This window comes from Acomys russatus, chromosome 29 (genome assembly GCF_903995435.1).
Source record: "Acomys russatus chromosome 29, mAcoRus1.1, whole genome shotgun sequence".
Classification (NCBI taxonomy): Eukaryota; Metazoa; Chordata; class Mammalia; order Rodentia; family Muridae; genus Acomys; species Acomys russatus.
In genome coordinates this window covers 13,553,405-13,570,805 of record NC_067165.1, presented here as the reverse complement: position 1 = coordinate 13,570,805, position 17,401 = coordinate 13,553,405, and the positions used below count along the sequence as shown (strand labels likewise).

General features: G+C 50.0%; 2 protein-coding genes across 6 annotated transcripts in view; one reads left to right on the top strand and one right to left on the bottom strand.

Annotated features, from left to right (window-relative positions):
- Window positions 1-3,000: 3,000 nt before the first annotated feature.
- On the top strand, window positions 3,001-11,902 carry Dmap1 (DNA methyltransferase 1 associated protein 1). Its single transcript, XM_051171673.1, has 11 exons — window positions 3,001-3,185; window positions 3,289-3,439; window positions 3,940-4,031; window positions 4,277-4,472; window positions 9,812-9,970; window positions 10,064-10,231; window positions 10,425-10,610; window positions 10,759-10,830; window positions 11,121-11,193; window positions 11,301-11,593; window positions 11,828-11,902. Exons 2-11 carry the CDS (start codon window positions 3,335-3,337, stop codon window positions 11,885-11,887), a joined length of 1,404 nt encoding a protein of 467 aa, XP_051027630.1. The 5' UTR covers window positions 3,001-3,185; window positions 3,289-3,334; the 3' UTR covers window positions 11,888-11,902.
- A 381-nt stretch (window positions 11,903-12,283) lies between these two features.
- The window catches only part of Eri3 (ERI1 exoribonuclease family member 3), a 128,358-nt gene continuing 123,240 nt past the window's right edge, over window positions 12,284-17,401 (bottom strand). For all 5 annotated transcript variants that reach the window (XM_051171670.1, XM_051171668.1, XM_051171669.1 and 2 more), the window contains one exon: window positions 12,284-12,841. In XM_051171670.1, coding sequence (XP_051027627.1) covers window positions 12,759-12,841 — 83 coding nt within the window. In that variant the 3' untranslated portion in view covers window positions 12,284-12,758. The remainder of the gene's footprint in view (window positions 12,842-17,401) is intronic.

The window sequence follows — 17,401 nt, the reverse complement described above, 5'->3', positions numbered from 1 at the left end:
TCTGTTTTTGATTTTTTAAAAAAAGATTTATTTATTTATTAGTTATATAGGATTCTGTCTGTATGTTTGCCTGTACACCAGAAGAGGGCACCAGATCTCATTGTAGATGGTTGTGGGTCAACATGTGGTTGCTGGGAATTGAACTCAGGACCTTTGGAAGAAGAACAGTGCTTGTGACCTCTGAGCCACCTCTCAAGCCCAACCAGTTCTTTTAATACACTCTTTATTATTTTTAAAATTTTATTTATTTTATGTGTATCAATGATCTATCTGCATGTACACCTGCAGGCCAGAAGAGGGCACCAGATCTCATTATAGATGGTTGTGAGCCACCATGTGGTTGCTGGGAATTGAACCCAGGACCTCTGCAAGAACAGTCAGTACTCTTGACCTCTGAGGCATCTCTCCGGCCTTATACTGCTTATTTTATTTGTTCATATTTTACTTAGGCTTTTTGCTTCATGGTTTGAATTGATTTATGGATATTTTTCCTCTTACTGTTACAGTCTGGCTTTGGTTTCAAGATATGTTGGGAGAATGTTTTGAGTGGCTTTCTATCTCTTCTTATTTTCTTAAAAACAGCTAACACAATATGAGAGCCTTATGTTCTTCCAAGGTTCTCTTCTCTTTCCTAATCTCTGATATTGACATTGTGTGTGCTACTTTCCTAGGTGGAAATGAGGGCACTTTTTTTGTGGTTTAGGATGTGAGTGTATGGTACATGTGGGCAGTGCCCTCAGAGGCCAGAAGAGGGCATCAGATCCCCTGGAATCCCAGTTAGAGGCTGTCTTGAGCTGCTTGAAGTAGATGCTAGGAACCAACCTTCAGCCCTCTGTAACAGCAGCAAGTGCTCTTAGCCAATGAGGCAGCCCCGCTTATTTATTTGTTTATTTATTTATTTGTTCCTCCCTCCCCAGTTTCTCTGTTTGTCTTTCTGTCTTCTGTCTGTCTTTCTGTTTCATTTCTTGAGATGAAGTTAAACTCTGTGGACCACTCCGGCCTGAAACTTACTGGGTAGTCCAGGATGGCTTCAACTTTATGGTGGTCCTCCTGCCTCCTGCTGTCCTGAAGTTCACTATGTAGACCAGGCTGTCCTTGAAGTTACAGAGATCCATCTGTCTCTGTCCCCAAATAGCTGGGTTTAAAGGCATTTGCCACCATGCCCAGCCCAAGTTACCGATAGTTGTAAGCCACTATATGGATGCTGGGAACAGAACCCAGGTCCTTGACCAGGAGGTGGTGGCACATACCTTTCATACCAGCATTTGAGAGGCAAAAGCAGGCAGATTTCTATGAGTTTGAGGCCAGCCTGGTCTACAGATCAAGTTCCAGGACATCAAAGATTACACAGAGAAACCCTGGTTTGAAAATTAAGGAAAGAAAGAAAACAAGACAAAATAAAATAAAAAACCAAAACCAACCAACCAACCAAACAAACAAACCCAGGACCTGGAAGAGCAGCAAGTGCTCCTAACTACCCAGTCTTCTCTCCAGTCCTTGCTTACTGTTTATATCTTTTGATGAATACTAGCCATCATCTTCATCAGGATATATTCACGAGTGTACAGGATATACGCAGGAGTAGAGTTGTCGTGACAGGAAGTCTCTGCATGTTTGAATTTAGTAGACAGGATCAAACGATGTGTCTAGGTGGCTGTACATATTTAACTCCCACCAGCGATGTGCTGGAGCTCTGCTGCTCTACATCCACCCCAAGATTTACTATTGTCTATCATTTGACTTTTAGCCACCCTTGGGGGGGGGGGCAAGGGAGGGGATACCAACTACAGCTATTGGGGTCAAGAGTAAATAGACTGCCAGACAGTGGTGGCACACAACTTTAATTGGGAGGCAGAGGCAGGCGGATCTCTGAGTTCAAGGCCAGCCTGGTCTACAAAGTGAGCTCCAGGGGTGTGCTGTTAATCACCAAAGGAAGCCAGGACAGGAACTCAGACAGAGTAGGATTTTGGAGCTGATGCAGGGGCCATGGGAGCCATGGAAGAGTGCTGCTTACTGGCTTTCTTCCCCTGGCTTGCTCAGTCAGCTTTCTTGTACTACCCAGGACCACCATCCCAGGGATGGAACCACTACAACTGGGCTGGACCCTTCTGCATTGATATTTAATTGAGACAATGCCTTACATCTGGATCTTACAGAGGCATTGTCTCAATTAAGGTTCCTTCTTTTCAGCTACCTCTCGTATGTCAGGTTGACTGCATAATGTGTGACACACACACGCATACGCGCGCGCGCGCGCGCGCGCACACACACACACACACACACACACACACACACACACACACACACACACACACTCTACTGGCCACAATTCACTTTAGGAGAGTCCTAAATTAAATAAAGAAGCTAAAAGCTTGGTCTGGTGGCTCATGCCTCTAATCCTATCACTCGAGAGGCAGGAGGGTTGCTATGAGTTAAGATGCTGCTCTGGGCTACACAGTAAAGCACAGTGGGGAAAGAAACGGACAGGGACGGGGAAGCAGATTGTCGGAGAGGCAGAGATACAACGACTCACTGTCTGACTCTCTTGACAGCTGGAGAAGCTAGTTTAGCTCCGCCCTGAAAGCTTAGCACGGTGGCGATGCACGTAATGAGCAGAGGCAATTTCCATCATTAATCCAGTTAATTAAGAAAAAAAATAATGTCCCAGACACTGTGTTAATGCTTTGCATGGGTTATTGGTATTTCATTTAAACAGGAAGCATTTTCATTTTGTAAACCAAGAAGTAGTTTTTTTGTAGTAGTTTTTGTGAAAGGGAATTTCCAATGTTACAGAGGTCTCTTTGGGCTTTCTTTTCATTGTCCGGGATACAACAGAGCGAGATAGAAGGCAAAAGTCAGAAAGAAGCAGCGCACCACCACGCGCGCATTCCCGGGAACAGCACAGCAGCGACTCCGCGAGCCCAGTGGCTTTCAAAACACTAGGTTACCAGCCGGCTCCTTTTTGGCCACCCACCGACCGGAAGTGTTTCTGACGGTCGCGTTTCTACAACGCACAGCCGGAAGTTTCTGTCCTTGGGTTTACAGAGATACATAAAAACTGATGTGCGGGTTGCACCTGCCCCACTCAGGTGTGGATCCCGGGGTCTGGTGAAGCGGGGAGGACGGTGAGATCGTAAGGGACACCAACGCGGGAAGGCGGAGAACACAAGCAGAACCCAGACCCGGTTTGGACCTTTCTCCTCACGGCCCGCCTCTTCCCCTGACCCAGCTTGGAGCTTGAGTGGCGGGGGACCCCGCCCCCGCCTGACGGTAACAGTCTCTCTGCAGGTACTGACTCTTGACCTCGGGGGTGCTCCCTCATCTCTCAGGCGTGATGGCTACGGGCGCGGATGTACGGGACATTCTGGAGCTCGGGGGTCCAGAGGGAGATGCCTCTTCAGGGACCATCAGCAAGAAGGATATTATCAACCCCGATAAGGTAGCAGGGACATTTGAGGGCGTTGAAGTAAGGGTGAAGGCGTTAGGGAATGAATGGGGAAGGTGACATCAGAAGAGAGATGGTGGAAGAGATAATTCCACCATCATAAAATGCATGGTAAAAGAGCCACAATGGAACAAAAAGTGTGCCATCCTTAATGTGGTGCAGGAGATAGGGCACTGGGAGGTGGTGGGGACCAAGAGATGAGGGAACCAAGGGGGTGTGACACTTGAAAGTTGTTGAGAAGAGAGATCAAGACATTATGGCAGCCTTGAGGCGGGAGGAGGCTTTTCTTCTCTGATGGGTCAGGGCACTATTCCGTTGAGGTGAGGGGGAGGGGGGAGCGGAACGACTTGCTGGAACAGGGTAGAGATTCTCCTGTGAGTGAGCCACTGTGACTTTATGGCAGCATTCATTTGCTCAGAGATGGTGCTGGCTAAAAAATGTTGAGGTAAGAGTAGGTCTAGGCTGTCCCTTCTTCCCTGTGGCTTTCTTTCCAGAAAAAGTCAAAGAAGTCCTCAGAGACACTGACCTTCAAGAGGCCTGAGGGCATGCACCGGGAGGTCTATGCATTGCTTTACTCTGACAAAAAGCAAGTATTGGAGTCCCAAGTCCCCTGAGTAGGACCCTAGCTTGCCCCGCATATCCCTGCCTCCCTGTTTTTCTTCCACTTCTTTTCCCAGCCTGTATCCCCAGCCAGGGCTCCTTCTGCAGGGCAGCTCAGTGTGTTGCCCCAGTACCTGACTTCCTTATTCGGGGTGGACTGAGCTTCTTGGGCCTAAGCGGTTCTTCACACACCCGAGTCTAACCTTTCACCTCCGTTACCTCCACCGACAGGGATGCACCCCCATTACTACCCAGTGACACTGGTCAGGGGTATCGCACAGTGAAGGCTAAATTGGGGTCCAAGAAGGTTCGGCCTTGGAAGTGGATGCCTTTTACCAACCCAGCCCGAAAGGATGGCGCCATGTTTTTCCACTGGCGACGAGCAGCGGAGGAGGGCAAGGACTACCCTTTTGCCAGGTTCAACAAGGTGAGCTGCCGACAGACACAAGCCACTTGTACGAAGTTGTCAGGCTCCCGGAAGTTGGCTCCAGGATGTGCTCAGTGCCAGCCGCAGCTGCCTACTCAGTTCTAGGTCAGGTGCCGTGGACCTCTTCCGTCCTTCCCTGGGTCTGCTGTTGGCCCTTCAGGTGTTGCTGCTCCTCAGAGCTGTGTCCTGCATACCTTTCTCTTCTCCTCATTTGGCCCTTTAGCCTTAGTTACTCCCTACAGGCCAGTGCCCCCATCCCAGAAGCTCTGGTTTACTAACAGCCCTTCCTGAGTCTCCCAGGGGTGGCTCACATCAGTGGTACCTTCAAGCAGAGCTCGTAATCCTTCCTCTATTCCTACTCAGTGACAGGGACCGTTCTACATGGTTGTCTGTATCTCAAACTTGGGACTTATTGGCTTAGTCCTTTCTCTTAGCTGTCAACAATAGGACGGAGAAGAGGAAGAGGATGGCACAAATGTAAAGGAATGAATCGAATTCTTTCAGATGTGTGCTGCAATATGTGATAAGGCTAGAATTTGAATGGACATGACATGAGATAAACAGTGCATTTATAGGTGTAGGAGAGACCTTTTTATTAGTTATTTAGTATGTGTACTTGCACGTGTCAGCAGATCAGAGGACAACCTGTGAGAGCTCTTTCTCTCTAACCACATGGGCCCTAGGGATCAAACTCAGGTTGTCTGCCCTTCTGAGCCGCCTTGCCAGCCCCAAGGGCTCTCTGGGAAGGTGGTATTTAAACTAGACCTTGTGATGTGTCTAATCATTGAGACTGAGTTCTGCCAATTTTATGTCTATTTACCAATCAAATCTCTGCCTGTGCTGTTCATCCTTTTTGCTAGCACCCTAAACCTAAACCAAGATCAGGTTTTTTTGTTTGTTTGTTTTGTTTTTTTTTTTTAGTCTAGATTATGGAGCCTTATTGAAAGCAAGACCTTTTCCAGTCTCCTGTAGCCATTGAAAGGAAGAGCTAGAGTAGGCTAGGCTTGGCTAGCCCACGACTAAGGCACTGTGCAGTGTGGCTCAGAACAGTGTAGAATTAGAGCTTAAAACAACCAGGGGCTCAAACTCGGGCTCTTCTCAGCCCGATGTATCTCGTTGTGCCTGGACGCCCTCTCTTGGATGGCTTACAGGCTTTCTTAGACTGAGCATAGCCAAGTATGACTCTATGACCCCATGCCAAACCAGAGTTTCCTCCATCCCACCATCATTCCTGGGACTCTCAGGCCCAGTTGATGGAGAAGCTAGAGACAAGAGGTTGATAAGGGTTAGTGAAGACGAGCGGGGAGGGCTTGGGCGAGACAGACATGCTAAGATAAAAGAACACTCACTTTGTATTTAGTAGTTACTGCTCCAGCGTGTTGAAACCTAAACATTGAGAACAAAAATAAATCAAAGTGTCTGTCCTTAAAAACAAAAGTGTCATGCTGAGAGAGGACTATGGACACAATTGCAGTGTGGTAGGAGAAAAGCTATTCAGAGGGCTGGAAGATTATGGAAGTTTCCATGATGATGTTATTAGGTGGTGCAGTGATTTTTTTTTTTTTTTCCTCTCTTCATGCACACGGAACACAGTGAAGAAAAATATAAAAAGAATTTAAGGGCCCAGCGGCTCCTGCAGCTAGGCCTATGGCCAAGTTTGATCCCTGGGTCCCAAATGGTGGAAGGAGAGAACACTCTGAAATGTTGTCCTCTGACCTCCAGATACACTCTCCCTACACACCCAAAACCAAAGCGTCATTTAAGAGTTAAAGAGAATTTGAAAGGTTCATGTGTTGGATGCTCTGGGTGTTCCCATACTGCTAAAGCCTGAAGCGCTCTGGAGGGTGATGATGGGGGAGCTGTGGCTCAGTCGGTCAACAGTGAGCATGCCAGGGTAGCCCCTGGCAACCAGGCTTTGCTCTCCTCCCTTTGAGGAACCACCTACAGATTTTAAAGTAGACTCCTGTCAGCATTAGAAGAGTTTTGGAAAGGTCTGGACGATTACAGGGTCAAGAGTGAACTTGGAGTTCAGTCGCTTCCTGTTCTTCCTCTCCAGTTTGCTCCTCTGGAGCGGGTCTCTCAGTGACTCTGGCTCTGCTCTTGCTCAGGCAGTGAGCCCAGGAGTCACCAATGGTGGCACCCTCCTTGGCCCTTCATGCCCAATCCCAGGATTCCCCGTTTCTCCAGCCTCTGGGCCTGCACCTTTGCTGCTGCTTTAGTCTGGGCTTATGGCTTCTCACCTCCACCACTGCTGCAGTGGCTGTTTAGTTCCCTACTCTTCTCACTCCAGCACCTTCTCTGCTGTCAGGCATCTTAGATCAGAAACAGGACCTTAGTTTATGTGTATGAGTGTTTTGTCTGTATGTGTCTGCACCACATGGGCACAGCGCCCAGGGAGGCCAGAAGAGGAAGTTGGACCCACTGGACCTGTTAATGGTTGTGAGCCGTCATGTGGGTGCTGGGGGATGGAACCTAAGTCTAGAAACAGGACTTTTAATCGCTTTAAAAGTAGCCATATTGGTTCTTGTCACGCTTGGGTGAATTCTAAGCTCCCAGAAGGGTGCACTCCCTGTAGCAGCTGGCTCTACTGCTTCCTTCAGGCTCCCCTCAGCTGTTCCCACCTGGTTCAGGAGCCAGGCCTACACATTAAGGTCTTTTATCTCATGTCCCACGTGTCTTGTCCCCTCTATCTTCCCTCACTATTCACTTCTATTTAACCTTAAGATGCAGCTTGGTATGGTGGTGCACACTTGTAGTCCGAGCACTTGGGAGGTGGAGGCAGGAGGATCAGGAGTTCAGGATCAACCTCAGGCATGGACTGTCAGGGCCAGTCTGGGCTACAAAAACAAAAACAGCACAGGGCTCGAGAGCTGACTCAGTGATTAAGAGTGCTTAGCGCTCTTCAGAACTGGAGCTTGGTTCTCAGGAGCCAGAGCGGCCAGCCCACGGCCACCTCAGGCTCCAGCTTCTTCTGAACACACACACACACACACACACACACACACACACACACACAAACACACACACAAACAACAGCAAAACAAAGTAAAAAATATTGGCTTGATTTACCTTTGCTCTGAGCAGCTCTGTACCCAGTGTTACTTGTTATACCCTCGTTATGTGTATCATCAAACTTACCACATAGTACCAGATTTTTTTCCAGTTGGATTGTTGGCCTTTAGAGGTGACCCATGTCAGCACTGTGTCCCCAGCATAAACTTAGCAGGCTCATGATAAGTATTTGTTGAATGAATGAATTGATTGTCTTCTTGAATTGATTTGAGAATAAGATTGGACTGAAGTTTGGAGCATTTTAAAATTAAATGAAATTATGTGCTTGTGGTGGCGCATGCCTGCAGAGGCAGGCAGATCTCTGTGAGTTGGAGTCCAGCCTGGTCTACAGAGTGAGTTCTAGTTCAGCCACAACTGTGCAGTGAGAACCTGTCTGATGCTCCCGCTCTCTCCCCACCTCCCCCCCCCCCCCCCACGTTAGTAGGAGGGACATGCAGCTAAGTGTGGGACACCAGAGAAATTCTCACCAGAGATGATGCCTAAGAGGTCAAAAGGCTGAGAATGTTCTGTTGTAGAAGAAATATAGAATTAAGAATAAAGTTGAGTGCTGGAGACATGGCTCAGTGGTGAAGAGCACTGGCTGCTCTTCCAGAGGATCCAGGTTCAATTCCCAGCGCCCATATGACAGCTTACAACTGTCTGTAACTCCAATCCCAGGGGATCCGAGGCTCTCATACAGATATACATGCAGGCAAAACACTAATGTACATAAAGTAAAAATAAGCTATTTTAAAAAAAGAATAAAGTCAAGGGAAAGAGGTTGGTGTGTTCCAGTCATTTAGGCTGGAGTTTGGGTCTTCAAGGGCTTAGTGGCTGCAGGAGGCCAGGCCACAGCTTCTTTAATGTGCAGTGGCTCTATAGTGTGCTGAGCCCTAACAGTGTGAAATGAACTGGTTAAGCCTTGCACTTGAGTTTATGAGTTATCTAGAAGGCACTTATCTTAGAGGTTGATCTAGAACAATTCTTTCCCTAGGAGCTGGCAAAATCTTTTTCTCTTTGTAGCCCAGCGGAGACTAGGATCTAGGATTTTAAGAGAACACAATGAACGTTTATATTACATTAATGTGCACACAGTTGTGACATATCAAAGTGCTTCTCTGTTTCCGTTCTTACTGTAGAGCAGTTTGTGTTGGTCTGCCCGTGACTAGCATGGTACACACCTTGTCTGCAGATGGACAGTTGATTGGAAGAGAACTGAAGGCAGGCCTGAGTGGGAAGGTGGCTTTGTTTCTCTAATGTAGGCCAGTGAGAGTGCTGTGCTCGTCTGAATGGGTTGTAGCCATGGAGCTAGATGGGGATTCTGGAGATAAAGCCACACACTCAGTAAAATGTATGAATTAGAAGACGCTTCCCAATGCCAGGTGTGGTGGTGCATGCCTGTAATCCCAGTACTTGGGAGACTGAGGCAGGAGGACTGCTGTGAGTTAGAGCCAGTCTGGCCTCCACAGAGTATTGGCTGCCTAGGCCACTTACCAAGGCTGAGTCAACAACAAAACAAAACAAACAAACAAACAAAAAAATAGACCAACCAACCAAGACTCTGACGCTGGCTGTGGTGACAGTGGCTGACGTCTGGATTGGAGATGTTTGATGAAGAGGGATGAATGCAGTATCGAGCATGGTAAGGTTGGCGATGTGTGACCTCTGGTAGGAAGTGCCCAAGAGGCAGCTGGGAAGAGCCTGCTGTGCTTTTTAATTCATGAGAAGCTTCCTGTTCTAGCCTAGCACTGACACCTTCCTGTATCTCTGACCTATTGCCCAGCTTGTGGTGATGATAAGGACTCTGAGAGAGACCTAGGGTAGGAGGAGGTATGTGGGCCAGGAGAGGAAGGGGCCTTGGCAGTAGGATTCTCTGGATGCCCCACTTTGAAGAGCTCTGACATTCGCAAGTCCCACTGTTACCACTGGGTGGCAGTAGTACTTCAGACAAGAGGTGCATGGCCTAGGGGCTCTGGGCCTTTCTCAGTCTGATGGGTTTGTGACTCCAGAATGGACCCTTGGGTGCCATAGAAGTACTTACCAGTCAGGCAGGAGCATGTGGCCCATTCCCAAAGATGGTAAGTTGTCCTGAAGTGAATCAGGCAGGTCACTGACCCAGAGCCTTATAGGGAGGGACCTCTGGCCAATCATACTGACTCTTTCCTTCCTACAAGCTGCCCCTGCAGGGGTAGAGGGGTTGGTAATTAACAGGAAGGGTTGTAATCACATGGATAGCCTGCTTGGATGTATAACAAAGGAGTGCAGTCCCCATGTCTTTGTGCTTGTAGACAGTACAGGTGCCTGTGTACTCAGAGCAGGAGTACCAGCTCTACCTTCATGATGATGCCTGGACTAAGGCGGAGACTGACCACCTCTTTGACCTCAGCCGCCGGTTTGATCTGCGCTTTGTAGTCATTCATGATCGGTACGACCACCAGCAGTTCAAGGTGAGCTGATGTGCATTTGCGTGAGTGCCCAACCCTCGAACCATCCCTTCCACGTGCTCCTTACTGTTTGCGCCCATGTGTCTTGATCCTCAGAAGCGCTCTGTGGAGGACCTAAAGGAGAGGTACTACCACATCTGTGCCAAGCTTGCCAACGTGAGGGCTGTGCCAGGCACAGATCTCAAAATACCAGTGTTTGATGCCGGGCATGAGAGACGGCGGAAGGAGCAGCTGGAGCGGCTTTACAATCGGACCCCAGAGCAGGTCGCACACCACCTCTTTCTTCCCTTTGCCTCCCCACCCTCTGTGCTCAGCTCCCTCCCCCAGGCCCCTCCACCTTCAGCCCTTTCCCTCAGTCCCCCTGTCTTCCCTCCCCTGCAGCCTCCTTCCCTCTGGTTCCCTCATAGGTAACCTAGTGTCCCTTCAGCCCCTTGGCAACCCTGTTTTGCTTTCATAGGTGGCAGAGGAGGAGTATCTGCTGCAGGAGCTGCGTAAGATCGAGGCCCGGAAAAAGGAACGGGAGAAACGCAGCCAAGACCTGCAGAAGCTGATCACAGCAGCAGACACCACTGCTGAGCAGCGGCGCACAGAACGCAAGGCCCCCAAGAAGAAGCTACCCCAGAAGAAGGAGGCTGAGAAGCCGGTATGGAGGCGGATCCAGCAAGTTCAGGGTGGGGAGGGATCCTCTGGCACAAGGTCCCCACTTCAGTGGGCATTTTGAGAGTACCCTAAGCCACTGGGTCGTTGGGCCACCCCTTGTGACACCTAAGGCTCTATAACTCGTCCCTCAGGCTGTTCCTGAGACTGCAGGCATCAAGTTTCCAGATTTTAAGTCAGCAGGTGTCACACTACGGAGCCAGCGGGTGAGTTATGGCGTTCAGGGCTTGGGCCCTTGGTTCCAAACGGCCTGCTTGTACTGCTGCTGAATCTAGAGCAATGGGAGGCCGGCTACGGAGAGTGGCCTTGTCAGGCCCTCGCGGCAAGGCCAAGCTGGGGTTGTCTTTCCTGTTTTCCACCTCTCAGCTAGTTCCATGTTCAACCCAGCTACTGCCAGAGGTTATGATGTGCCTTGTTGCCTTTAACCCCCTCCCCTCCTCCTAAGTCTCATCCCTAGGGGTGGAGAACTTAGCTGACTTTGACTTGGTCACTGCAGATGAAGCTGCCTAGCTCTGTGGGTCAGAAGAAGATCAAGGCGCTGGAGCAGATGCTGCTGGAACTTGGTGTGGGTGAGTGATGCTGAGTCCCATGGCATACCTCCCTCTCCCAGGGGCTATGCAAGGGGAAGAGTTCATGCTGCAGGCCTTCAACTAGTCTGGCTTCACCCTGTCTGCAGAGCTGAGCCCTACCCCCACAGAAGAGCTGGTGCATATGTTCAACGAGCTGCGGAGTGACCTGGTGTTACTCTACGAGCTCAAGCAGGCCTGTGCCAACTGTGAATATGAGCTCCAGATGCTGCGGCACCGGCATGAGGCCCTGGCTCGGGCAGGCGTGCTGGGCCCTGCCACACCAGCAGTGGGACCAGCCCCAGCCTCTGCTGAGCCAGCAGGGGCTGAATCTGGACTTGGTCTTGACCCCACCAAGGACACTATCATTGATGTAGTGGGTGCGCCCCTGACACCTAATTCGGTAAGAGCCTGGACAGGCTTATGGGGAGCATGCCCTGGCTCTGCAGGAGAACGCTTATGTTTACAGACCCCACTCCCTCCAGTGCCTTCAAGGGAATGAATGGTTGCTACTGGGAGGGGAGAGGCTGACGATGGCAGTGGGTTGACTATTGGGCCTCTTCTCTGAAAATGACAGACAATAAGCCTTGAGTCAGACCTCAGAGGCCACTAACCTCAACACTTTCTGTCTCTTCAGCGGAAACGACGGGAATCTGCCTCCAGCTCATCTTCTGTGAAGAAAGCCAAGAAACCATGAGGGGCTGTCAGGGTTGGTGGGATGGTGTAAATAGAGCTGTGAAGTAGGACTGGGCTGACTTTATTTCCTTAGCTCTTCATATCCTTGGCTGGGATGACAGGCTGATAGATCGATCGCTACAGTGAGTCCCTGAAGGCTTGCTTGTAACGCCCACATTCAGGCCCTTAGCCACCTTTTTGTTGCCTAGACCTTGAACATCTGTGGTTTTCTACTTAAGATGGCCTTGCACACAGCAGGGGCCTCAGATACCAGCAGCTTTGGCAGGTCCTTGTGCTCCAGCAGTCCCCCTCCCAGCCTGTGCATCTTTAGTGAAGGCATCACTGCCCACGTGCTGATGGCTTTGTATGGAGATGAAGCCTGGAGCATCAGCATAGCGACAGCCTTACACATAAGGATGGCTCTACACACACTAGGACCTTGTTTCCCCAACTTTATTCAGTGGCACGTTCACAGCAGGGATGGGGGTAGACACAAGGTGGGGCCTGATCTGTCCTGGAGCCCTGGGGGCACCACACACCATGCACTATGGATGGGAGGGAGCACAGGGGGGGCTTGGTGGCCCCAGCAGAGGCCTGTGTACCAGGGAGAAGGCAGTGAGTACCTGGGTTCCCCCTAGCCCAGGCCCATAATGGCAGGGGCTAATACTGGGCTGAGACTGAGGAGTGGGAGTGGGGTGGGGCACAAAGTGTCTGCTCCAGAGGAGCCAAGTGGCCAAGCCCTCACACAGGGCACAAGCCCATAGGGCAGCTGGGGGACACTCTGGGCGCAGAGCTGTGCCACTCTCCCTTTTCCCTCTAGCGAGGAAGAGGAGGGAGGATTCTGATTTGGGCCAAGTAGCTACCCGGTCCTGCCCCATCCCGTCCTCTGCCAATCAGAAGGGCTTTGATGTCTGCTTGAAGATGAAGCCTCGGTACGCCAGTGTCTTCATGATGTTGGCAATGTTCTTGCAGTCATCTAGAGGGAAGAGAAGAAAGACATTTAGACAGGGCCAGATTCAGGAGCCCAGGCCTGAGGAAGAGGACATCTCTGGCCTTCATGGGTTGGGCTGGGTAATTCTGGGCCTGCAGGAAGCCTGGACTCTATGCTTCTCAGTCCCATAATTCATGCTGGAAATTGGCCGCTGTGTCCCATCCCAGCCCCAGCGGTGATGTATGGGCGCCGTCGCAGTAAGAAAAAGGCAGAGTAAATGTGTAATTTCTCCCTTGACGGCCCCTGGCCGCTGGGCGATCCTTCTTGTTGCTGCGGCGTGGGGACGGCCTGTCCGCCACACTCCGTCTTCCCGCCACCCGCCTTGATGTCTCCATTTCATTACTGTGCGGCCATTTATCACACCCACGGCCAGGGTGACTTTGTCGGCACTTGTGCGTATGGGGGAACTGGGAACCAGGCCATACTCAACTGGTGACAACGTACAAGACTTGGCATGGCTGTGCCAGAACCCTAGGAAACACCTGTCCTGTATACCTGTCCCATGTCGCTTCAGACAGGCCGGGGAAGGCACTGGTTTATGTGCTATCAGCCCTACCAGACACCTGCATCCTGCCTCCATCCCAGTAGGCTGGCAGCTGGTCACCCTTTTGGGATCTTGTCTCTGCTCCAATGCCAGGTTGAATCACCTGTTTGTGTCAGACCGTATCAGTCTCTGTGGTACTGGCCCCTGAGAAACTCCATGCTATAAGCTATCGAGGTAGCCTGGAGGCTGCAGGGACTCGGGGGACTTGGCCAGGGCAGGACTTGCTCCACCACTAGATTCAAGAAGGGCAGCTGTTAGGAGCTTGTCCTACCAGAGCAGCAGTTCTCTCAGCCTTTCACCGGGGTCACATCATATCCTGTATACTCAATATTTACATTACAATTCATAAGGAGCAACTTACTAACTATGGTTGGGGCAACCACAACATGAACTGTATTGAAGGGTTGCAGTATTAGGAAGGTTGAGAGCCATTACACTAGAGGAAGCTTAGCACAGAAAGTGCCCATCTTCCTGGTTTTTTTGTTCAGCTTCCCAGAGCAGTCGCCAACTGTCTCCTACCTCCCTTCCTTGTCCGTGGGCCCTAGCTTCATTTCATGGATGCTGCGATGCAGAAGTACCACACAGTGATGGCATAATCAAGTGAGGGGTGGTGAGGTCAGGAGGCCTCAGAATCTTTTCCTTCCATCGAGCCTCCATGCTTGCCCTCATCAAGACCTTGACCTAGGAAAGGGGACCCCTGTACCCCCAGAGCTAAGACAAAGTCTCATTAGCCAAGGGTCTAGGGCAAGCCAATCATATGAGATCCTATCTTAGAAGTGTTCAGTACATATGTACCTACAATGGGCAGAGGTGTGGGGAATTGATACTGTTTCTCCAGGGACTCAGGAAACCAAGAGGGCTGCTCTGAGGCAGAATGGGGAGAAGACAGATGGGTGGGTAGTGGCGGCCATGGCAACTCCAGACATGACCCATCCCCGTGGTTTATGGGCCGGACACGCGTCCCGCTCAGCTGAGGCCCTGTCATTTGTCTCCCTTAGTGGGTATGCCAGTGCTGTGGGGGTAGAGGGAGGGTATGACAGGAGGAGCTAGGCAGTTGACAGGAATACACCTGGGGAGTTGTGGGGCCAGATGCAGTGATGGCATTGCTGGGGGAGGGGGTGACCTGGCATAGAGGGATAGTCTTCCCAAATAAACCTAGCCCTGTCAGGGCACCTCAAATCCTTCCTGTCGCCAGCACTCTGGAGACCATGGCTGTTGTGCATATTAAGAATAAGTCCCCTCGTTATCTGCAATTACCCAGCGGCCACACACCTCATTTCTTCTAGCAGAAAAGAAAATTAGTTTTCTATTGACTTCATTTGGCTCCTCCCTTACTGCTGGACAAATCACTCAATCTGCCTCCCCTAGCCTAAGTCAATGTCCTCGCCTAGACCCTAGGCCACAGTGAGCAAGTGCTGATTGACCTGTGCCAGGACGTGCCTGCACACCTCAGTCTTGCTCTCTTCCATGCCACACATGGCACAACTCCACCCAAATCATGAGCTCTGGCTGCTCCTCGAGGCTGCCCTCCCCAGTCAGGACCTTCCTCTCCAGTCCCACAACAAACTCAAATCTTCAAATAGTTCTCTCCAGATAAACAGAATCAAAACACCCCCAATACTGAATATTCCCCCCAAGTTTTGTCTTCTTCCTCATGCATTCTTGACGTCAGCATATGGCATTGTATGTAAATCACTCAAAACTCCCAAGAGGTCAACATCTCGCACTGGCCCGATCTAACCAGGTGTGAAACCTGTTTCCTCGGGCTGTAATTCAGTGGTTCTCAACCTGTGGGTCATGACCACAGGAAACCACCTATTTCTGAGGGTCTTAGGGACTGATACAGTCTTTAGTAGCAAACTTACAGTATGAGGTAGCAATGGCATAGACTTGTGGCTCTGGGGAAGGGGGAGGTCACCACAACATAAGGAACTGTATTAAAGAGCTGCAGCACTAGGAAGGCTGAGAACCACTGCTAACCAAATGCTTCCATTCCCCACAAGCCTGTGAGCCCACACCCAGTAATTCTGCTTAGATTAAAATAGTCCAGCCTGTTCCTTAGCACCACCCTCTTACAGCCAACATGATCTTTTCCCCCACAAATCTGATCATGTCCTTCCCTCTTTAATCCCTTCAGTGGTTCGTTCTACCTTCTATTTAAAGTTTTTGTGGTTGAGTCCTGGTGGTCCGGAACTCAGACATCTGTTTGTTTCTGCCTCTCAGTAAAGTCTGTACATACACACACATGCATTTTAACTGTGTGTGTATGGAGATCATAGGACAATTGTGGAGAGTGGTTCTCTCCTTCTGAGTGGGTCCCAGGCATCAAGGCAGGCACAGTTACACGCACACACTGAATCACCTTGCTCAGCCTGTATTCCCCCCCTTTCCTCTGAATGGTTCTGGGACCTAAACCTAAGGTGGCGTACATGCAAGGTAACCACTCTAGCACTATGCTGTATCCTCAGCCCCACCCCACCCCACCCCCAGACAGGGTCTCAAACTTAACTATAGATGAGGGTAACTTTAACCTTCAACTCCTGGTTCTCCTGCTTCTACCTTGAGTGCTATGGTTACAGGTTATGTGTCACCATGCAAAGCTATCAACCCCTTTTTTACTTTTTGAGACAAGGTCTCATTAAGTCAACAAGGGAGGTTTGAACTCACTGAGTTACCTAGGCAGTTCTTGCATCACAGACTTCCTGCTTCAGCTTTCGCTGTAGCTGGGACTACAGGTCAGTGTGACCAGGCTGACAGATCTTTAATGTAACTCAGTCTTGGCTAAACTCGATCTCTGCTGCTCCTGGCCTCACCCCTCTAACCTGCCCCAAATTTCTGCACTACGATCTTAAGGAGCGCTTACCATTTTCTGAAGATGTCAAAGCATGCTCTGGAGTCAAGAGAACCCATTCCAGTCGGAATTTCTGCAGATACTGTATTGTGTGAATATTTGGCAGGTGCTTCACTTCTCTAGGCCCCAGGTTCCCCACTAGGGGTGAGAAGAGCCACACCGTCACAATCAGCACTGAACAAGGTGCTACCACTTGCATCTTTGTGTAGCCAGCATGCTGGGCATCGGGATGACCCAATGGTGAGAAAGTGTGTGATAAAAGTGTGCATGGCTTAGATGACAGACTGGTTGATACACATGATGAAACTAATTGTCCTTCAGCACAGACTCATTTTTGAACCTGTTTACAGGAGATCCCCAGGTCTAATTTGTGGTGATTGGCTTACTATTATGGTGACCCAAAGGGATGATGAGCCTTTCCCCAGATCAGCTTGCAAGTTGGCAGTTACAGACTGCAAGGTTGGGGCTCTTTCCCCAACAAGAGACATTTTTGTTGTGGCTTTAATTACATTTATTTACTTGTGTATAGATAGGTGATCAGAGGACAACTTGCGGGGCGGGGGGTGTCATTTCTCTCCTTCCACCATGTGGGTTCCTGGGGTAGGGAAGGGTGAAACAGACTTGAGCTCTGAGACCATTTGGGTTAGTTGGCAGCTTTGCCATTTTAGCATCTGTTCAGAGCTAATCCGACCAGTTCAAGGGTGCTATGACATGGACAGTAGGTGCTGGGTGGTGTCCATAATGGAGGCCTCTTTGCCTTCAAGTTCTAGAAAGCTAGCCACATAAGCTTGACAACTTTTTCTTTTTGGAAGAACATTAATAGTCTTAGAAATACTTTTATATTGACAAGACTAGACTGGAAGGGTGACAGCTACATAAGCTATCCCCCAGAGGGCATGAGCAGGGCAAGCAAGGAAAGCTAAGTCTGTTAGGTATCTCCAGAGTCAACAGAGCTGCGTGGGAAAGCTGCTGCTGCTGCTGCTGGGATGGCGGCTGAGTTCTCTCGGACACAGAAAGAACCCACCCAAGCCGGCACTGCACACTTGTTAGTTATATTGGTCTGGGAACAAGAATAGAGGATAGGAAGTGAGTCCCAGGACAGGTGATTGCAACGAGCCAGGAAGACCTTCATGAGGAAGGGGTCCAAGAA